This window comes from Plectropomus leopardus, chromosome 8 (genome assembly GCF_008729295.1).
Source record: "Plectropomus leopardus isolate mb chromosome 8, YSFRI_Pleo_2.0, whole genome shotgun sequence".
Classification (NCBI taxonomy): Eukaryota; Metazoa; Chordata; class Actinopteri; order Perciformes; family Serranidae; genus Plectropomus; species Plectropomus leopardus.
In genome coordinates this window covers 13337414-13352708 of record NC_056470.1, presented here as the reverse complement: position 1 = coordinate 13352708, position 15295 = coordinate 13337414, and the positions used below count along the sequence as shown (strand labels likewise).

Sequence of the window (15295 nt, the reverse complement as noted above, 5' to 3'; positions counted from 1 at the left end):
CAAAATTACATTTCCCTGACGTTAGCACGTAGCTACATGTAGCAGTATATGTAACATAAAGACTTGCAGTAGCTTGTGTGGAGTAGACGACAGTATAAACAAATCTATCATACGCTGACATCAGCTTGTCTCAAAAGTTGAAAATAACTCGAGGCCCGAGGTTTTTACTCACAGGACTTTATTTTACACACATTTACTTTATTATTTGAAACTTTGGCCACATTTTATATGATTTCTGACATTGCAATGTTTTGTATGTATTATTGTTATTGTGGTATTACCACTTTTACTTTAGTAAAATATCTCGGTCCTCCTTCACCACTGCTGATCTGGAGCATCTGTTTTTGTACCCGACCAATGAAATTACATGCTGAAAGATTTTTAGTTTTAGGAGTCATTGGGAAGTCAAAAGTTCAGATATTGAACTTGAGGGGGTAAGTCTTATGCACATTTTTAAATTAAAATTTTGGCAGATACACACGTATGCACACACTCTCCTTCAGCACAAACCAGCTGGTGCACTTGGTCTGTGGTCGTTTCCTGGGTGCTGGAAATGTGCAGACTCAGGGAAAACTCATACACACACACCGACAACCCCTGCAGTGCCCAACCAAGGCCACGTATATCACCGCAAGTTTCATCAGAATGAGAACAGGGACGTGAGGCGCTGTGTTATCAGCAAATTCATCTCAGGTCTGCAGTAAGAGACACAGGGAGACAGGGAAGGAGAGGGGAAACAAACGTAAGCAGTGAGCACTGTATCATTATGGAGACAGGTGCTGCTTCTGCACATTAACTGGCAGTGATGTCACCAGCTGGGTGAAGCTTGGTGTGTGGGCTGATTTAAATAGGAAGGTCAGCACAAAGAAGTCAAACAGGGCGTACAGAAAAAAATAGGAGGAAAGAAGAGACAGAAAAGGAGAGAAGAAATAAGGGGGAATAAATGGTAAAGGGGAGGAGGAGGAGGAGGAAGAGTTGAGAGATTGCCTAAGGACATTGTGTTGCCTGCGAATGTATTCTGATTAATGAGAGAAAATCATACAGCAAAGGAGGGGAGGAGAGAGAGGGACAGAAGTGAACAAAAGAACAATAACGTAAGGTGAAGATGTGTGTGTGTGTGGGCCGGGGTGTATGTGTGGACTGGCCTCTGCTGAGCACTTCCATTTTCTCATGCGCTGACACTTTCCAAAACACCTGCCCCCATCGAAGCCCTCTTATAGCCACTGGGAGGTTGGTACTTATATTGCCTCCAGCAACAATATCCAGGCCTCTCCACTGTAATTTACACGTCAGAAATAGCCATTTAGAAATGCCCAGGCAAAATGGTTTCACTTAGACTTTGCTTTTTTTAATTTGACTCTGACTAATTTGACTTTGTATTCCAGCCATTATGGCCATGCTCTCAGTCCTGCAGAGTATTGAAAGAGGACAAGAAGATGAAGAGAAAAGGTCATAATGGGAGTTTCACACTGTGGATCCATAGAGGGTAATGGGATTCTCCAGATCCACAACTTGATTTGACTTTCCCTTTTGATTTATTTCTTTTTTCTTTTTTTTTAAGCACTAAAGTCATGCCATTATTAGAATATCAAACCTTGATCAAGCTGCACTCTCTGGGCTGAAAAATGAAGCCAGCACAGAAATGCCAAAAATGTCAGTTCCTCTAATGGCCACTTGAGGCTGGCTCCAGAAGTGAGTCCATCTTTGGTCCCCAAGAAAGCCTTTTGTTGATTTTGGTTTTTTTTTTTTACAGTATTTAGTCTTGATTAATGAAGATCAACACATAAGTGGCCTCATGCCCTGACAACTGTCATTTAGAGTTTTAAATTCTTCTTTAAAAAGATAGGCTGTGTGGTACTGAGTGTGATAATTCTGCTCTATTTTTTTTCTTTGGATTGAGCCACACACATAATTAATGTATAATTTATATAAAATGTTAAACTTTTTTTCACCCTTTTTCACACTTGACATAAAAACAATTGTCTCACCTGCCAAAATCCACCAGATCCGTTTTTTCACTTTGCTAGTGCAGTGTACAAACTGTGGGTTTTTTGTTGACTCGTTCATTGGTTAGAAAACTTACTAGAAGGCGATTTTCCAGTTCTGTTGTTTGTCCATCGTCTCTGACTCCAGCAGTGACGGTAGTGTCTGGCAAAGTGCTGCTGCAGGCTACCAGTAAGCTACGCTGTGTCTTAAAAGTGTTGTTTTTTTCTTTACATTCATAAGTGGGTGGGAGAGAAAAAAAGTAATTGTTGATCCCACTTTTGATTTTGATGATCCAAACTGAAAGCTCATTTCCATCGATTTTCTTCACACATGAAATCTCAAAAACTGTGCTTGCACTGTCAGAGACAAAAGGGCTTTTCTGTGTGCTTGGGTGCCTCTGTCCTCTAGCCTTTCCATTTAAGTCAACTGAGAGGTTGAAACTGACAAAGGAAGCAGAGCAGCAGTCTGATTATCTGCCGTCTATGTCACTTTATAACGGCTTTATTAAAGAGGGCTGCTGACAAGTGCAACTTAAAGGTCATAAAGTCAAAAAGTGAAAATTCAAGGGGTCGAGATTTAAGGCATAATTTGTGCAGTCATGACAGAAGTCATGTGCTGGTACATGTGAGTGTGTCTTCCTCCTCTGAGCCTTTTAAAAAAAGGTTTTGCTGTTTTCTTCCTTACTCTTATTTACTTAGAATCCATTTAGAGGCAGGTGGCAACACATTTTTATATTTAAATACATTTGTCACAATAAACGCTTGCCACATACAGCATTATGGTCTAAATTTAGATCTGAAGCTGTGCACTTTAATTAATCAATCAAGCCTTTCTCATATAAACTCAAACATATTTCATACTAAAAATGCAGAAGAATAGAAAACATGGAAGCACAGGTCAGCGCAGCACACAGAATGTGTTTTCCTTCATTTTATCGTAGTGATGGTTGCTAAGCAGTGGTGCCTGCCGCAAAGCTGAGTGTGTGTGATGTGTACTATCAGTACACTCCAAATTGCCAGGTCTCAGACTGTCTGAAATTCTTTCTGTTGGCTCGTCGCTTTTTCTCTGGTAAATGGACCAGAACCAGTAAATGTGCTTTCAGTGACCTTCATCTGACAGCTCAGCAAGCCTTCAGTCTGCTGCTGATGGTATCACCGAGTCACACTGGATGTATTTGGAAGCACACAAGGGATAGCAAATGAGTCAAAAAAATGAATGAAAAATAAATATTCATGTATAATTTTACTTGTTAGTCTACACTTTATGTGCTCAAAATTGTTATATTACAGTTAAGTTAAATTAAAAACCATTTAGGCTGTACTTGTTTTAAACGTAGTCTCAAGCTCTGCTTAAGTATACTATATGTTTTAAATGAAAGGTTTAAACCTCAATATTTGTTTTAGCAAGAATCTGTATACCACAATACAAGGTTTATTGTACAATATCTTGCAATATATAGTGATACTGTAAACAAGGCGATATATAGCAGTTGTTTTTTTTTTTTTAGATACTTTTAGTAATTTTAGGGGCTAGTAGTGCACACTTTATCACTACCTTTGTAGAGTTCTTTGTATTTATGCAAGTCATATGTTGGAGTGGAGTAATCACAAGGCTGAAAATAATTATATTTCCCATGCAATGCAATTTGAGTTACATTAAATTGTTAGTACATATATTTAAACATTTTCCATCAAAAACATACATTTACAACTGCTGTTTTATGAACTTCTTATTTATCTGCGTAATCCAAACTAATTGCAAAACCCACCAGTGGAAAGCAGTGGTTAAGGATGTAGGGGGCTTTTCGAGGTTTGGTCCCATGTCAAGTTCCTGCTGGTTATGAAGTGTCATGAAATACTAAAAGTGATGAACTAAAAATCTGAAAATGAAAATTGTCTGTCACATTGTGTTTTGTGCATGTTTGTTTTGCAGTTAAAGTTACTATTCCAAAATACTCACTTACACCTCGTTAGGTTTTGGATTTACACTCAGCCAAAGCAGCTCAAGGTGCTACTAGAGGTGTTTTTTCTATTTACGAATTCCACCTTGGAGTCTGACACGAGGCAAACAGCCAACTGGTACAAGCGTTCACCAGTCGTAATACCTTCTGCCTGCCCTTCAAACGGCTGCTAAAAAGGCCCACGGGCAGCTAATCGGAGCTGGCGTCTGGCAGGAGTGAATTGGCAGCGGAGGTGATGGTGGAGAGGGACGGTGGCTGTCTGAGCAGCCAGATCTGGAAGAGAGCTGAGTGGCACCTGGTGGCTGCCGGTTCCTTTTCACTGATTACTGAATATGAAGGTTGGACAGTAGGAGAACAGACAGGTGAATAACGTAGGTGACAGAGATCAGAAGAGTTGGTCTAAGGTACAAATATATAATGCACAGTAGTAAAAATAGGTTAAGGAGTTGTTTGAGTAACGAAATCCAGGTGAGTAAGAAGATTAGTTCAATTGCAGAAGATGAAGTGCAGAGACAAGCATGTTTAACACTCACAGTAGATCAACAACATGAGGTTGCACAGCCCCTAGGTCTCATTTCACACAAAAGACTTTCAGTTGACATTTTAATGTTGACCCACCCTCCACATGTATGTTTTGCCTGAGGTAAAATAGTTCAGAGGTGGGGGAGGATGTGAAGGCGGTTATGGGACGTCCTCTTGAAGGTCATAGCAAATCCGGGACTTCAACATACCACGAGTTATCTGTAGGTGACCCACTCATGTAATGTATACACTGACATGTCGTAACTTAAAGAATGCAATAACAGTAGTCAGCTGACTCTATAGTTTGCCTCTTGTTTAACACAGTGCTCAGGTCAACCAACAGGCCTGCGTCAAAACAACATTTGAAACATTTAAACAGTCATTTCGGTGATACAACCGCTTTGGCAAAGAGGGGGTCTCAGGAAAAAAAATGTAGGCTTGTCCATCAAAACACTGATCTACTATTGTAGCAACCTCATGCAGCCTCATCCAGTAACACACACTACATCGGCCAATCAAAATTTGCAAGTGCATATTCCAGGTAAAATGCCCTGAAACGTGCCTGGTAAAATTGCACTCTTCATCTCGCAACTGTCAACAGAGGATGAAATGATTTATGGTCTACTTTCCAGAGTATTGTAAACTGCTCTGCAGTGGTTGACACACAAGAAGTCCTCAAACTCATGAATGTGTCACTCAAACTTGACTTTCTAATGTGTACTAAAAAAGTACTAAGTACTAAAAAAGTAGCACTACTGCAAAATCAAGAAAATCTTACTAAAAAGTACAGAAGTGTTATCAGCTTCATGTTTTTAAAGTATCAAAAGTGAAAGTACTCGTTATGTTGATTGGCCCTTCCATTTTTTTTGTTTATCATTTAATTAATACTGTTATGAACAGCTTTTATGTTCTTATTATATTTTACAATGTACTTTTTGCATTGACTATACTGTATGTTTATAACTTTAACTTTAACTTTTTATCACCGGGGGGGGGGGGGGCCCCCGGCCCCCGGCCCCCAGTACCCTATCAGGTGCCAAATTTGGCCCGCAGCTGTAAGTTGAGTATTACTGCTTTACACCACTAGTTCCTATGAGCACACCCACATCAATGTGATCCCTTTGTTTTGTTAATGGAGGGCTATTTCTGCTCCAAACAACCTGATTCCACAGCAGACATAATGTGAACTTCCACTGACGATATTCTGTGTTAAAAATCACATCAACACAGAATAATATAGAGATTCAAACTGCTTTTGCTTTTGATACGTGAACACATTGGCTTTTGTTTAGAAAAGCAGTCTGCTTGAAAATCCAAGCAACAGTGAGCATTACAGCGTGATGAAAACATTATTTACCCCTCTCAGTGTTTTACAAAGATTCGGACTGCCATTGCCACTACATGACCCCAACATGTCCCTCCTTCCATTTTTTTGTGGTGGAGGTCATGATAAATTCCTTTCTATTAGTCATCTTCACAGTTCACTAGTGACTTTTTTCCTACTAGTTCACACTTTGTGAAGGTGGATTGATCTTTCATTCAGGGGTTGTTTCAAGGTTTGCTGTGCAAGCTGCAGTTTCAGGAAAAATCCTATGAACATGAAAACTTGAAAGTTTGAATTTATGAGGAGAGTGTGTGCACTAGCAGGTGCATTGTGTGTTGTAACAAAAGGCAGTTAGATGGTGCTGAAGACAGGCGTTTAAAGATGGACACCACATTGTTCACGAGCCGAGGAAAAAGAGCTGCGGTGATAAAAAGCTGACCATCCATGCGCACAAACACAAGCTGAATTAATTTCTAATCTTTCTCTCATTGTTTCTATTTTACTTTCCCACATAAACAATGGGGGGTTGACGTCTTCTTGGCAGTGTGAGGTGGGGCTGCTGTCCATTGAGGTATTGTGTAAACTGACTGCAGAGAGAGAGAGATTGTCTGCTCTCATTGATTTTCATTTAAGGGATAGTGCTCTCAGCTCGTCACTGCCAGGCCTCCCTGAACTTAGAAACATGTGTGCATGCTTGTGTGTGCATCATTTGAGCATCAGCACTTTTACCCAAACTGCTTTTTAAATGCAACTCTTTTTTTTTTCCCCACGATGTCATACATTCTGAGGCGTGCATGTCACAGACAGCTAATTTCCTGTTGTTCCCCAGTCCCTGTAGTGTGATTTGATGCTGTCTTAATGCAGTGTAAATAGCCTTAGCGTGCCAAGTACATTCTTTTAATTAGGAAACCCAACAGACCTGCTGATTAGCACTTCATCTTCATAAGTGTCTAGGCCTGAGACGCAGCTGGACCACTTCCTAGTTACCTTACACTCTAGCTAGCATGTCCCAACAGGTCTGGAGCAAGAGTAGTGTAATTAATATACTGTAGTCTGCCATCTACTGAGCAAGCAAAGGTGGTTTTGTTAATGTAGTCCATGTACGATGCATGTAAGTCACTGAAATATGCAAGCTTTTTTTTACTGTTGCACAGCTGGGAGCTCGGTAGCTCACAATGATAATCATAGAAGTACCCTTTGTCATAAAATGATCCTCCTACATGCGTTTAGGGAACTGCCCTGCAATCATTTCTCGTGTAGCCAAATTGAACGGGCACGATTCTTTAAGTTACTGTACAGCCCACATTTTCACATGATGAATGGCATGATTATATTTTTTCTCAGATTCTCTCTCTAAGTTTCTTTTCTCCAGAACAGGGAATTGCTGAGTCATCTCTCATCCTTGGATTTGTAATTTTAAGCCATTGAGCGCTAGGCGAAGGCACAAGGTGTTCTTTATAGCTGATATAACTGCTGCAGCTTTCCACTTCTCTACCATTAAAAGGCATTTGTTACCATTTCGTGAACCAGCCGTGTGATTCTAAGAGGAAAATAAGGTCCAGCGAAAATCAATGACTGGATTACAATTGTGTAGTACAAAATAGCTCAGCGGCTCTCTCCCTGCTGAGTGTTATCATAAAGTGAAATCATCATATATTCACATGCACACACATGTACACACCACACAGCCTCACAGTCATCTTGTGCCCGTACCTTCAGCTTTCAATCAGCTGTGTATCAGCTAAGCTGCAGGCCTGTGTGGGCCACAAGCACCCCTTTGAGTAGGCGGTATTCAATTTCCTCACCGTGTCCATTATGCATGGACACAATACACATTAGGAGATTATTTTCCTTAGCTGCTTTATTGTCTTGGAGAGTTGGATGGTACAGCTCTGCAGAAAACTCAATGTTTCTGGCAGAGTTATTGATTGATCTTGAAATAACAGCACAGACACTTTTGTAACGTTGGTTCAACATACTTAAGTGTAGATGTGACCTTTTGATACCAAATAACATCTGCTAGATATTTTGACAATAGAAAGTCAATCAATTCCAGTCATTTACTGATTATGCATTTCCACAACCCAAGTTTCACAATGAACGTTTGCATTGTATGATTCTGCAAACCACTAATGCCAATGTCTCACTGAAAAACATTGAAAAACACTTACTGTGGTCAACGCAATAATGGAATCACGGCTTGAAATGCTGCTGATAACTTGCTAAAGAAACCTAGTTTTTGTGGCACAATTACAACTGAAAATACTGCAAGTCCCTCTTTCTCTCTCTCTCTTTCTCTCTCAAAAACACTTTTGGTGGCACAATCACGGCTGGGAATTCAGCCAGTGTCTTCCTAAGTAACACCTGCTTATGATGGCACAATCACAGCTGGAAATGCCATTCATGACACGTGAAAAAACACCAGCTTTGAATAGTACAATTGTCACTTGCAAACACACCGATGTGGAACTAAAAAACATCTGCTTTAGGTTGTGCAATCACCACTGGAAATGCTGCAGATGTCTTGCTAAAATCAGCTGATTTTGTTGTTGTTGCTCTTGAACAGTTGTCTGCAGTGGTCTGCAGCAAAGCAGCCATCTTTCCCTGTCATGCCGTCTACCATTCCCTCCACCTCTCATGACAAAGTCACCTCATTCACAGGAAATCAGAACTACGTCACTTCAGAAACATTGATATGATATCTCTGAAAGGTACAAATGTAACAAATCTGTGGTTTGCAGAAACATACAATGTCAACGTTTTTCTTCTGATAACTGTGCTGATGTCATTGCTGACTGTGTTGAGATGCATTTCTGGTCAGTGGGGAGTTGTGGAACCTCAAGTGAGCCATGTAATGAAGCATGGCTCAGTAGTTAATTGGTGTTGATTAATTATTAGATACATAATTAAATGTACGTTCACAACCTGCATTGTTTTTGCCGCACTGTTATGGAAGCAGGATCTAAAGGAACATTTGTATATGGTTGAGTCCAGAGTGGCCTCGTTGATTAATGGAGCTTGAGGGAATTTAGCCACCAAGAGGCCAGCGCTCCTGTTGGAGTGTGGGTGGACTCATTTTCTGTTTTCAGCAGCATGCAGGTTGTGTGGCCCACATATTGACTGTGAGTTTAACTCTGAGTTTGGAAGTTTTTACAAGTAATAATTAATTGCTCCATTTGAATGTGACTTAAAACTTGATAAAACAGGAATTATTTATAAAAATATTTGCTGATAATATTCAGGTTTGCGCATAACGGCTCCGCAGAGAACGCTGCTTTATTCTAAGTTATTACAAGCATGAAAGGGAAGTAACTTCAAGATACAATTCAATCAGTGTTTGATGAGTCTTTTTTACAGTTTTGCCTTTTTTTTTATTACTAGTTCTGTACGTGCACTTAACTTGCAGGAATTATGGTCTGACTCATCATTCTGCTTATTTAAAGAGGAGTTATCTTTGTCCTTGCAGCTTAATTAGTGCACAGGCTTATCACCCTTGTGTAATATTGAGGCTCCTTCTGTGTGACTACTTGCACATCACCAATCCCTCATTCACCTGCTGGGCTTGGACAGCATGTCACTGCAGGGGCAGTTGGGCGAAACAAGCATACACAGATTGTGTGAACAAATAGCATGCACCTGTGTCTGCACTAATCATGGAAATCTGTTTGCTTACTTTCTGTGTTAAGCTGAGAAATTTAAAGGTGTAAATATACTCAAGAATTGAAGGTTTAAGGGATAACTGTTACAATGAAAAGTTAACACATCCATTTTATTACAATGAAAAGGTCAGCTGTGCTTTAATCCATTAAATGACAATATCCACAATATCCTGTGTGTAACCCCTGATTGTAGCTCTGAATCCAGACATTATTGTGTCGCTTTGGCTCACATTACTCCTTCTGACTCCCTTACAGAAGTTTGTTCAAGTTAGTTAAACTGGACTGATTGCCTTGAAAGCAAACAAACAAAAACATTACTTGCAAAGTTTTTTTGTCCGCCGCCTGATCACAAATTCATCACAGCATTTTTCTTTTCCATGTGTTATTCACTGCTGTGTTAATGGCACCCAAGGGTCCATGATACCATAGGTGCTGTTTTAAAGTATAAGGTTACTGAGACCCTCAGGCAGGTCAACAGCTGGCAGACCTGTTGCTGTGTTGCCTGCTGGTCTTTAAATACGCACAAATCGACGCTTACCTGCTTGCAAGCCCACACCTAAGCAGGGCTCCTCCCCTCATTGCTGCGTGTGTGTGTACGTTTGAAAAATGTGGGAAAATCATAGTGACAGCCCCACTGAGCTCCTCCTCCTCACCTAGTAAACCATTAAAGTTGAGGGGGAAGGGCTGAGTGTACTGTGTCACTGAAGCCGTGGGAGTTGCCTGGAACAGGTACACTCAGAGAGGGAAAGACGCAGCGGCAGCTCCCTGGATGTATTTCCTGGTGTCATTTGAACCTGATTCTAGTGGGGGAAAAAAATAAAAATGGACGTGGTTTGAGTGAGAACTGCTTAAAAGAGGAGGAATTTTGGAGTTTTGTTTGTCCTGAAAGTCTCGAGCACACACCTGACAGATCCTGGAATCCTGGAATCCTCTGGAAAGCTCCCCTTGGAGGAGGGGATGAAGTCAGACGGGGAGCAGGGAAAGTCTGGTGAGTTAGGAAAAGACAAGTGCAGCTCTGATATTGGATGATACTATGATGTGAGTTTTCAATCCTGCACTTTTCAAACAGTGAAAAGGTGAAGGTGGCTTACTCTTTCTTTCTTTGGACTAAAGGTCCCAGAAGAAGTGATAGGTCAACTTTTCATTTTCAATGGTGTCATGTTTACGTGTTGGCGGGGTCATATCTGACAACAGATCACTCACTCAGTCACCTGTTTTGTGCTGAGTCGTTGGGAGACTTTAACCTGCGCTGATCTCATAGTTGAGTTGTTGAGTGTACTCCAACATTAACCCTGTAACATCCTGCTCAGTCATCTGGTAGAGCAAATTTTGAGTCACTACATCTTAATGTGTTACGTATCTTGTATATCGTAACCCACTGAAACCTGGATCTATATCTCTTTCCTTGTGCCGCTTTCAAACACCTTTCACAAATAGGCTATTCAACCTTTGAACAATGATTTTTTTTTAAAGATAAGGGAAAATATTTAGGCAAAGAAGAAAAAAAGCTTGCGAAAAACATTTTAGAATTATCATAATTACATATTTAAAATTACATCACAGAATTGTTAATAAATAATTTTTTGCCTTTTTTGTCTGTTTTTTTGTTTGTTTTAACTTCCTTTTGTCTCTTTTTGTGCTAATATATAGGTAATTTTTTGTTCTCCAAATTTTTGGGTCATTTTTCCTGAAGTTGCTCATAGCCCTCTTCCAAGGTTTCAAAGGGTTAATTGATTTGAATGAAGTTTTGAATGTTGAGTTGAGACTTTCTCCGACTAGCACACAAAAAAATGAGCTGGTAGCGATATAGAGACACAACACTGCTAATGAGGGGATCCGACCTTTGACGTATAAAATCAGGAGACTGGAAAAAGAGCCATGACTTGCACTTTTCTGAGCAATTTTAGACAAAGGTGTCACACTGCGGTCTAGTATTTGTTGTGAGTAGGTTGTGTGGGTGTTTGGCTGAGGTCACAGTCTTTGGGTTTTGTACTGTGAAGTCTGTCTCCAAACAGCAGTGTTTTTATGGTCATGTAAAGAAGGCATTGTGCTCTGTTTCTACTGTAAACACAGTGGTCTGGGGTTGTTGGCTGCCGTTTTTAACACGAATACACGTTTTACTTTCACAGAGGAATTCTTGCTGCGTCAGCCTGACTGGTTTCAGACTATTTTAAGTGAAAAGCATTAAATTACAACAACTGAGGCGTGTTGCCATTTTGAGAACTGCTTTGCTGTTTTGCTTCCAAATACCTGCATTTTATCTTTATACTGGTAGTCCACCTGCCCTTCAACTTTGGACTTAAAATAGCCCAAGCTCAGAGGTAAAAGTTCACAGCAGACAGATAAACCCTGTGTTTTCTGCTTGTTTGCAGAAATTCCATATACTAGCAACCTAGAAATGTGGCATAAAACTGGTCAACCGTCAACACTCAAAACTGTTTTTCAAGCACATCATGTAAATCCGTCAGGCTTAACCCCTGAGGTGTGGTTGTGACACAATTAGTGCTTTCAAAGCAAAACAAACAGCTGCAGGCTATGGATGGCTGTCTTCGCCTAACCCTTACTATCCCAGGTGTGGTTACGTGTTTGCAATTGTGCTCAGTTAGTTGCTCACCTCTCTGTCTCATATTTCTGTGACAGCCTCTGTGATTATCACTCAGGTAATTTGCGCCCTTTCTTTGCAAAATGAAATTGTACGACATTAGTCATGCAGCCATTATTGCTTGTAACCATAGCAGCAGATTATGTATGATCATACCTGCTGCTGTTGATGTCTTCCAAGCAGAATAACGGAAGAAAATGTTTTGGTTTTGATCTTCTCCGTGTTAAATTCACATCAAACATCAGCTCCTCAGCTCTGCCAGCTCTGCCAGTCCACGAATCCCTCAAATCATTTCAGATTGCATTGCTCCTTCATGTCTCATGGCTGTCAGTCAGAGAGAAAGCAGTGTGTCCAGATGAGTGACATGATGTCAGAAAGGCTTTAACCCTGTGGATTAACACCTTCTGTTAACCAGGCTATAAAACAGAAGCTGTTGTTGGTTTCAGCTGGACAGCCTGTTCCTGCCTGACTGACCCGACACTCACTCAGGATCAGCTCAGGACTGTTAGTGTGAGCCTGCGTTTATATTCTTAAATGCATGCACATGTCCATCTGTGCATATGTCAATTAACACATGTATACATGTGTGTCAGTATTTTCAGCAGGCTCAGTTTGACAACATAATTAAACAAGCAGCTGAGTTTGGTCCTGTGTGTAATAGCCTTCTTTTTCTCACTGTGCTGCAGGTGAATGCAGCACGCGGCTCCCTCGGGTGCTAGCTACTTTCTTCCTATTGTGGCAGACACAGAAGACAATTTGGAACCAGTTAAAGATAATCAGCTGCCTGTCAGAATGGAGTCAGGGATGATGGTAAAGTTAGCATAATAATCACGAGGCATGCTAAGTTAGGTTTGCGAATGCTTTCTGATAGCATGGAGTAATTTTGTATTTCATTGAGGATGGACTGTTTGAAGCCTTTATTACGTCCCATCTATCTCTTTCTCTGTTTGAACACCTCAGTGTCTAATCACATTTACTCTAAAGCAAAAGATTAAATTGTCTGCTTTCTTTGTCACCGTCACAAATCAGATTCACCTCAGTGTTGGCTTTCAGACACTGTCCATTCTCAGCTCATCAAATATACATGGACGGTTGATGGAATTTGCTCTCTGTAAATCACTAAAAAGGTAACTCAGATTTGCTGTGACAGACTTTTCAGTCTCACAGTTTTACTTACTGAAGCTGTCAGCAGATGCCCCGCTCATTACGAAAACCGGGAACAAATGTAACTCCGCAACCATTTGCTACATATTTCAGCCCAAGATTTATTTTTTTTTTTGTGATCAACTTTTCATCAATATAAAATGACAGCAAAGATATGGATGACACATAGCATTGCAGTAAGAAATTCAAAACGAAACAAAACAAAATTAATGGCGACAACCTCCCACCAGCCCACCCCACAAGATCTCTATATTATTAGACAAGACAATATGTGTTTGGGGAAAAAAAGAACAAACGTGTTGCAGGAGTGTCCTGGATCATATCAATTTGTGCAGCATTCTGTCTTTAGCACCATGCATCCTAGCAACTGAAAGTTCAATATTAACAACACTGATATAAACATTTAGCCAATGGGATTTTTATGAGACTATATGGAGGACTCCAACTTGCAGCATTTTTCTGCATTTAGAGCAGCTAGTAATATTCATTGTTGATGTTGTGAAACATTTAACAGAAAAAAAGTCATTAAGAAGCAAAACAGTGAGCATGCATGGTGCTTCAAAATTAGTCATTTTTGCCAGGACAGAGCAAACTAGTTCCAAAAGAGAGATACATACCTCACAAGACAAGTCCCAGAATCTTAATGAATATCTCGAGAAGTGGTTTCGGTACCTCCGTACTCTAATATGTCTGATCAAATAATGATTGTCACTTTGGCTTGACTTTTCTTGGCATTTATATTTGTCAACAAAGCATGTTTGTCGATATGTTTGTTTATATGGACTGAAAGAGTTTGGTCACAGTGGTTAGGAGCCACCTCATACAGGTACGCTGTGTGTGTGTGGACTTTCTCACAGTTTGATGAAGTAACCATGGTGACACAGTGTCTGCCCTCCCATTTGGCCCAGACTATAAATAACAGCACAGTTAGCCTCCGGCACCAAAGGTCATTTTTCAACTATATGCACACGAACACACATGCATGCACACCTGCTTTGTCACACAAGCATGGATGCACATCCAAACAGCTCGTACCTACCTGTCTCGGCTAATCTGTCCGTCCACATAACAAGATGAATCAGTTGAATTTGAATACGTTTTCCTCTCAGCGATTGGCAGAAGGCCCCGGTCATCCTCACAGAGATCTCCCTCCAAAACGCAGCCTGTTCATTGTTCCTGTTTCATCAGAATTTGTTGCTTTGTTATCTACGTGACTCCCACTCATGCACGGCGGTACTACTCTCTGAAATTAACTGTTTATTTTTTTTTGCATTATGCTTAATAGCAACACCCGGGGAAAATGAGGTAAACATAATAGCACAGTGTTAACAAGGCGTAACATTAAAATGGAACCAGAAGGAAAAGCCAGTGAAAATAGATGTTAAGAAACAAGCCAAATGTTGATAGCTTGTGTATTCACATAGCTGTTTTTTCATATCATGGCTGAATGAATGACATGTTCTTACCAGCACAGCTCATCAAGCAGAACCAGCAGCGATTATTGCCTGGCCTGATGCCACCAATTACCATTCTCATCGTGTTTTAGTGGGAGCTGTCCAGAATAAAAACTGTAGCTTCTTTCTGGAGGCAGAACCATAGCAGAGGGCTAATTCATTAGTGCGCCAGCCTCGGCAGAAAGTGTACACATAATTAGTTATCCCACAAAATAGGCAAATAAGGTATATTTCTGCAATTACATGATCCTAGAATTGGCTGTGTGTGTATTCTCGCAGCATTTATTAGCCACCTTAATGCCCACTAATACAAAATGCAGGAGGATGATAAATCGCATAGAGCTAAATAGGAGAAGAGGATATTTTCCAGCTTGGACCTTCATTATACACACACTTGTGGGAACGGGCTGCCATTTTGGCTCATTTGCAGTCTTACTCTCACATTGTATTTTAATGGCTCCATCGATCCAGCATTGTACCCAGCTATCTTATCTTCCATTCAACCCTCTGTCCCGCGTGACCTGAGCAGCGCCTCTTCCAGTTCCATGGAAACTCTGCTGCTAATCTCCATGACGAAGAAATCTGAAATGCTGTCCTGTGTATCTGTCCATCTACAGCCTGAGA

At 40.6% G+C, this 15295-nt stretch overlaps 1 protein-coding gene across 5 annotated transcripts in view; it reads left to right on the top strand.

Moving 5' to 3' along the window:
* Positions 1-15295, top strand: part of kazna (kazrin, periplakin interacting protein a) — a 224519-nt gene that overhangs the window by 161051 nt on the left and 48173 nt on the right. The window contains exon 1 of one of the 5 annotated variants that reach the window (XM_042491185.1): positions 10167-10439. The exons of the other annotated variants lie outside the window; for them this stretch is intronic. Within the exon in view, the coding sequence (XP_042347119.1) occupies positions 10409-10439 (31 nt within the window). The 5' untranslated portion in view covers positions 10167-10408. Of the gene's footprint in view, positions 1-10166; positions 10440-15295 lie in introns of those variants that run through there. 5 annotated transcript variants of the gene reach the window in all.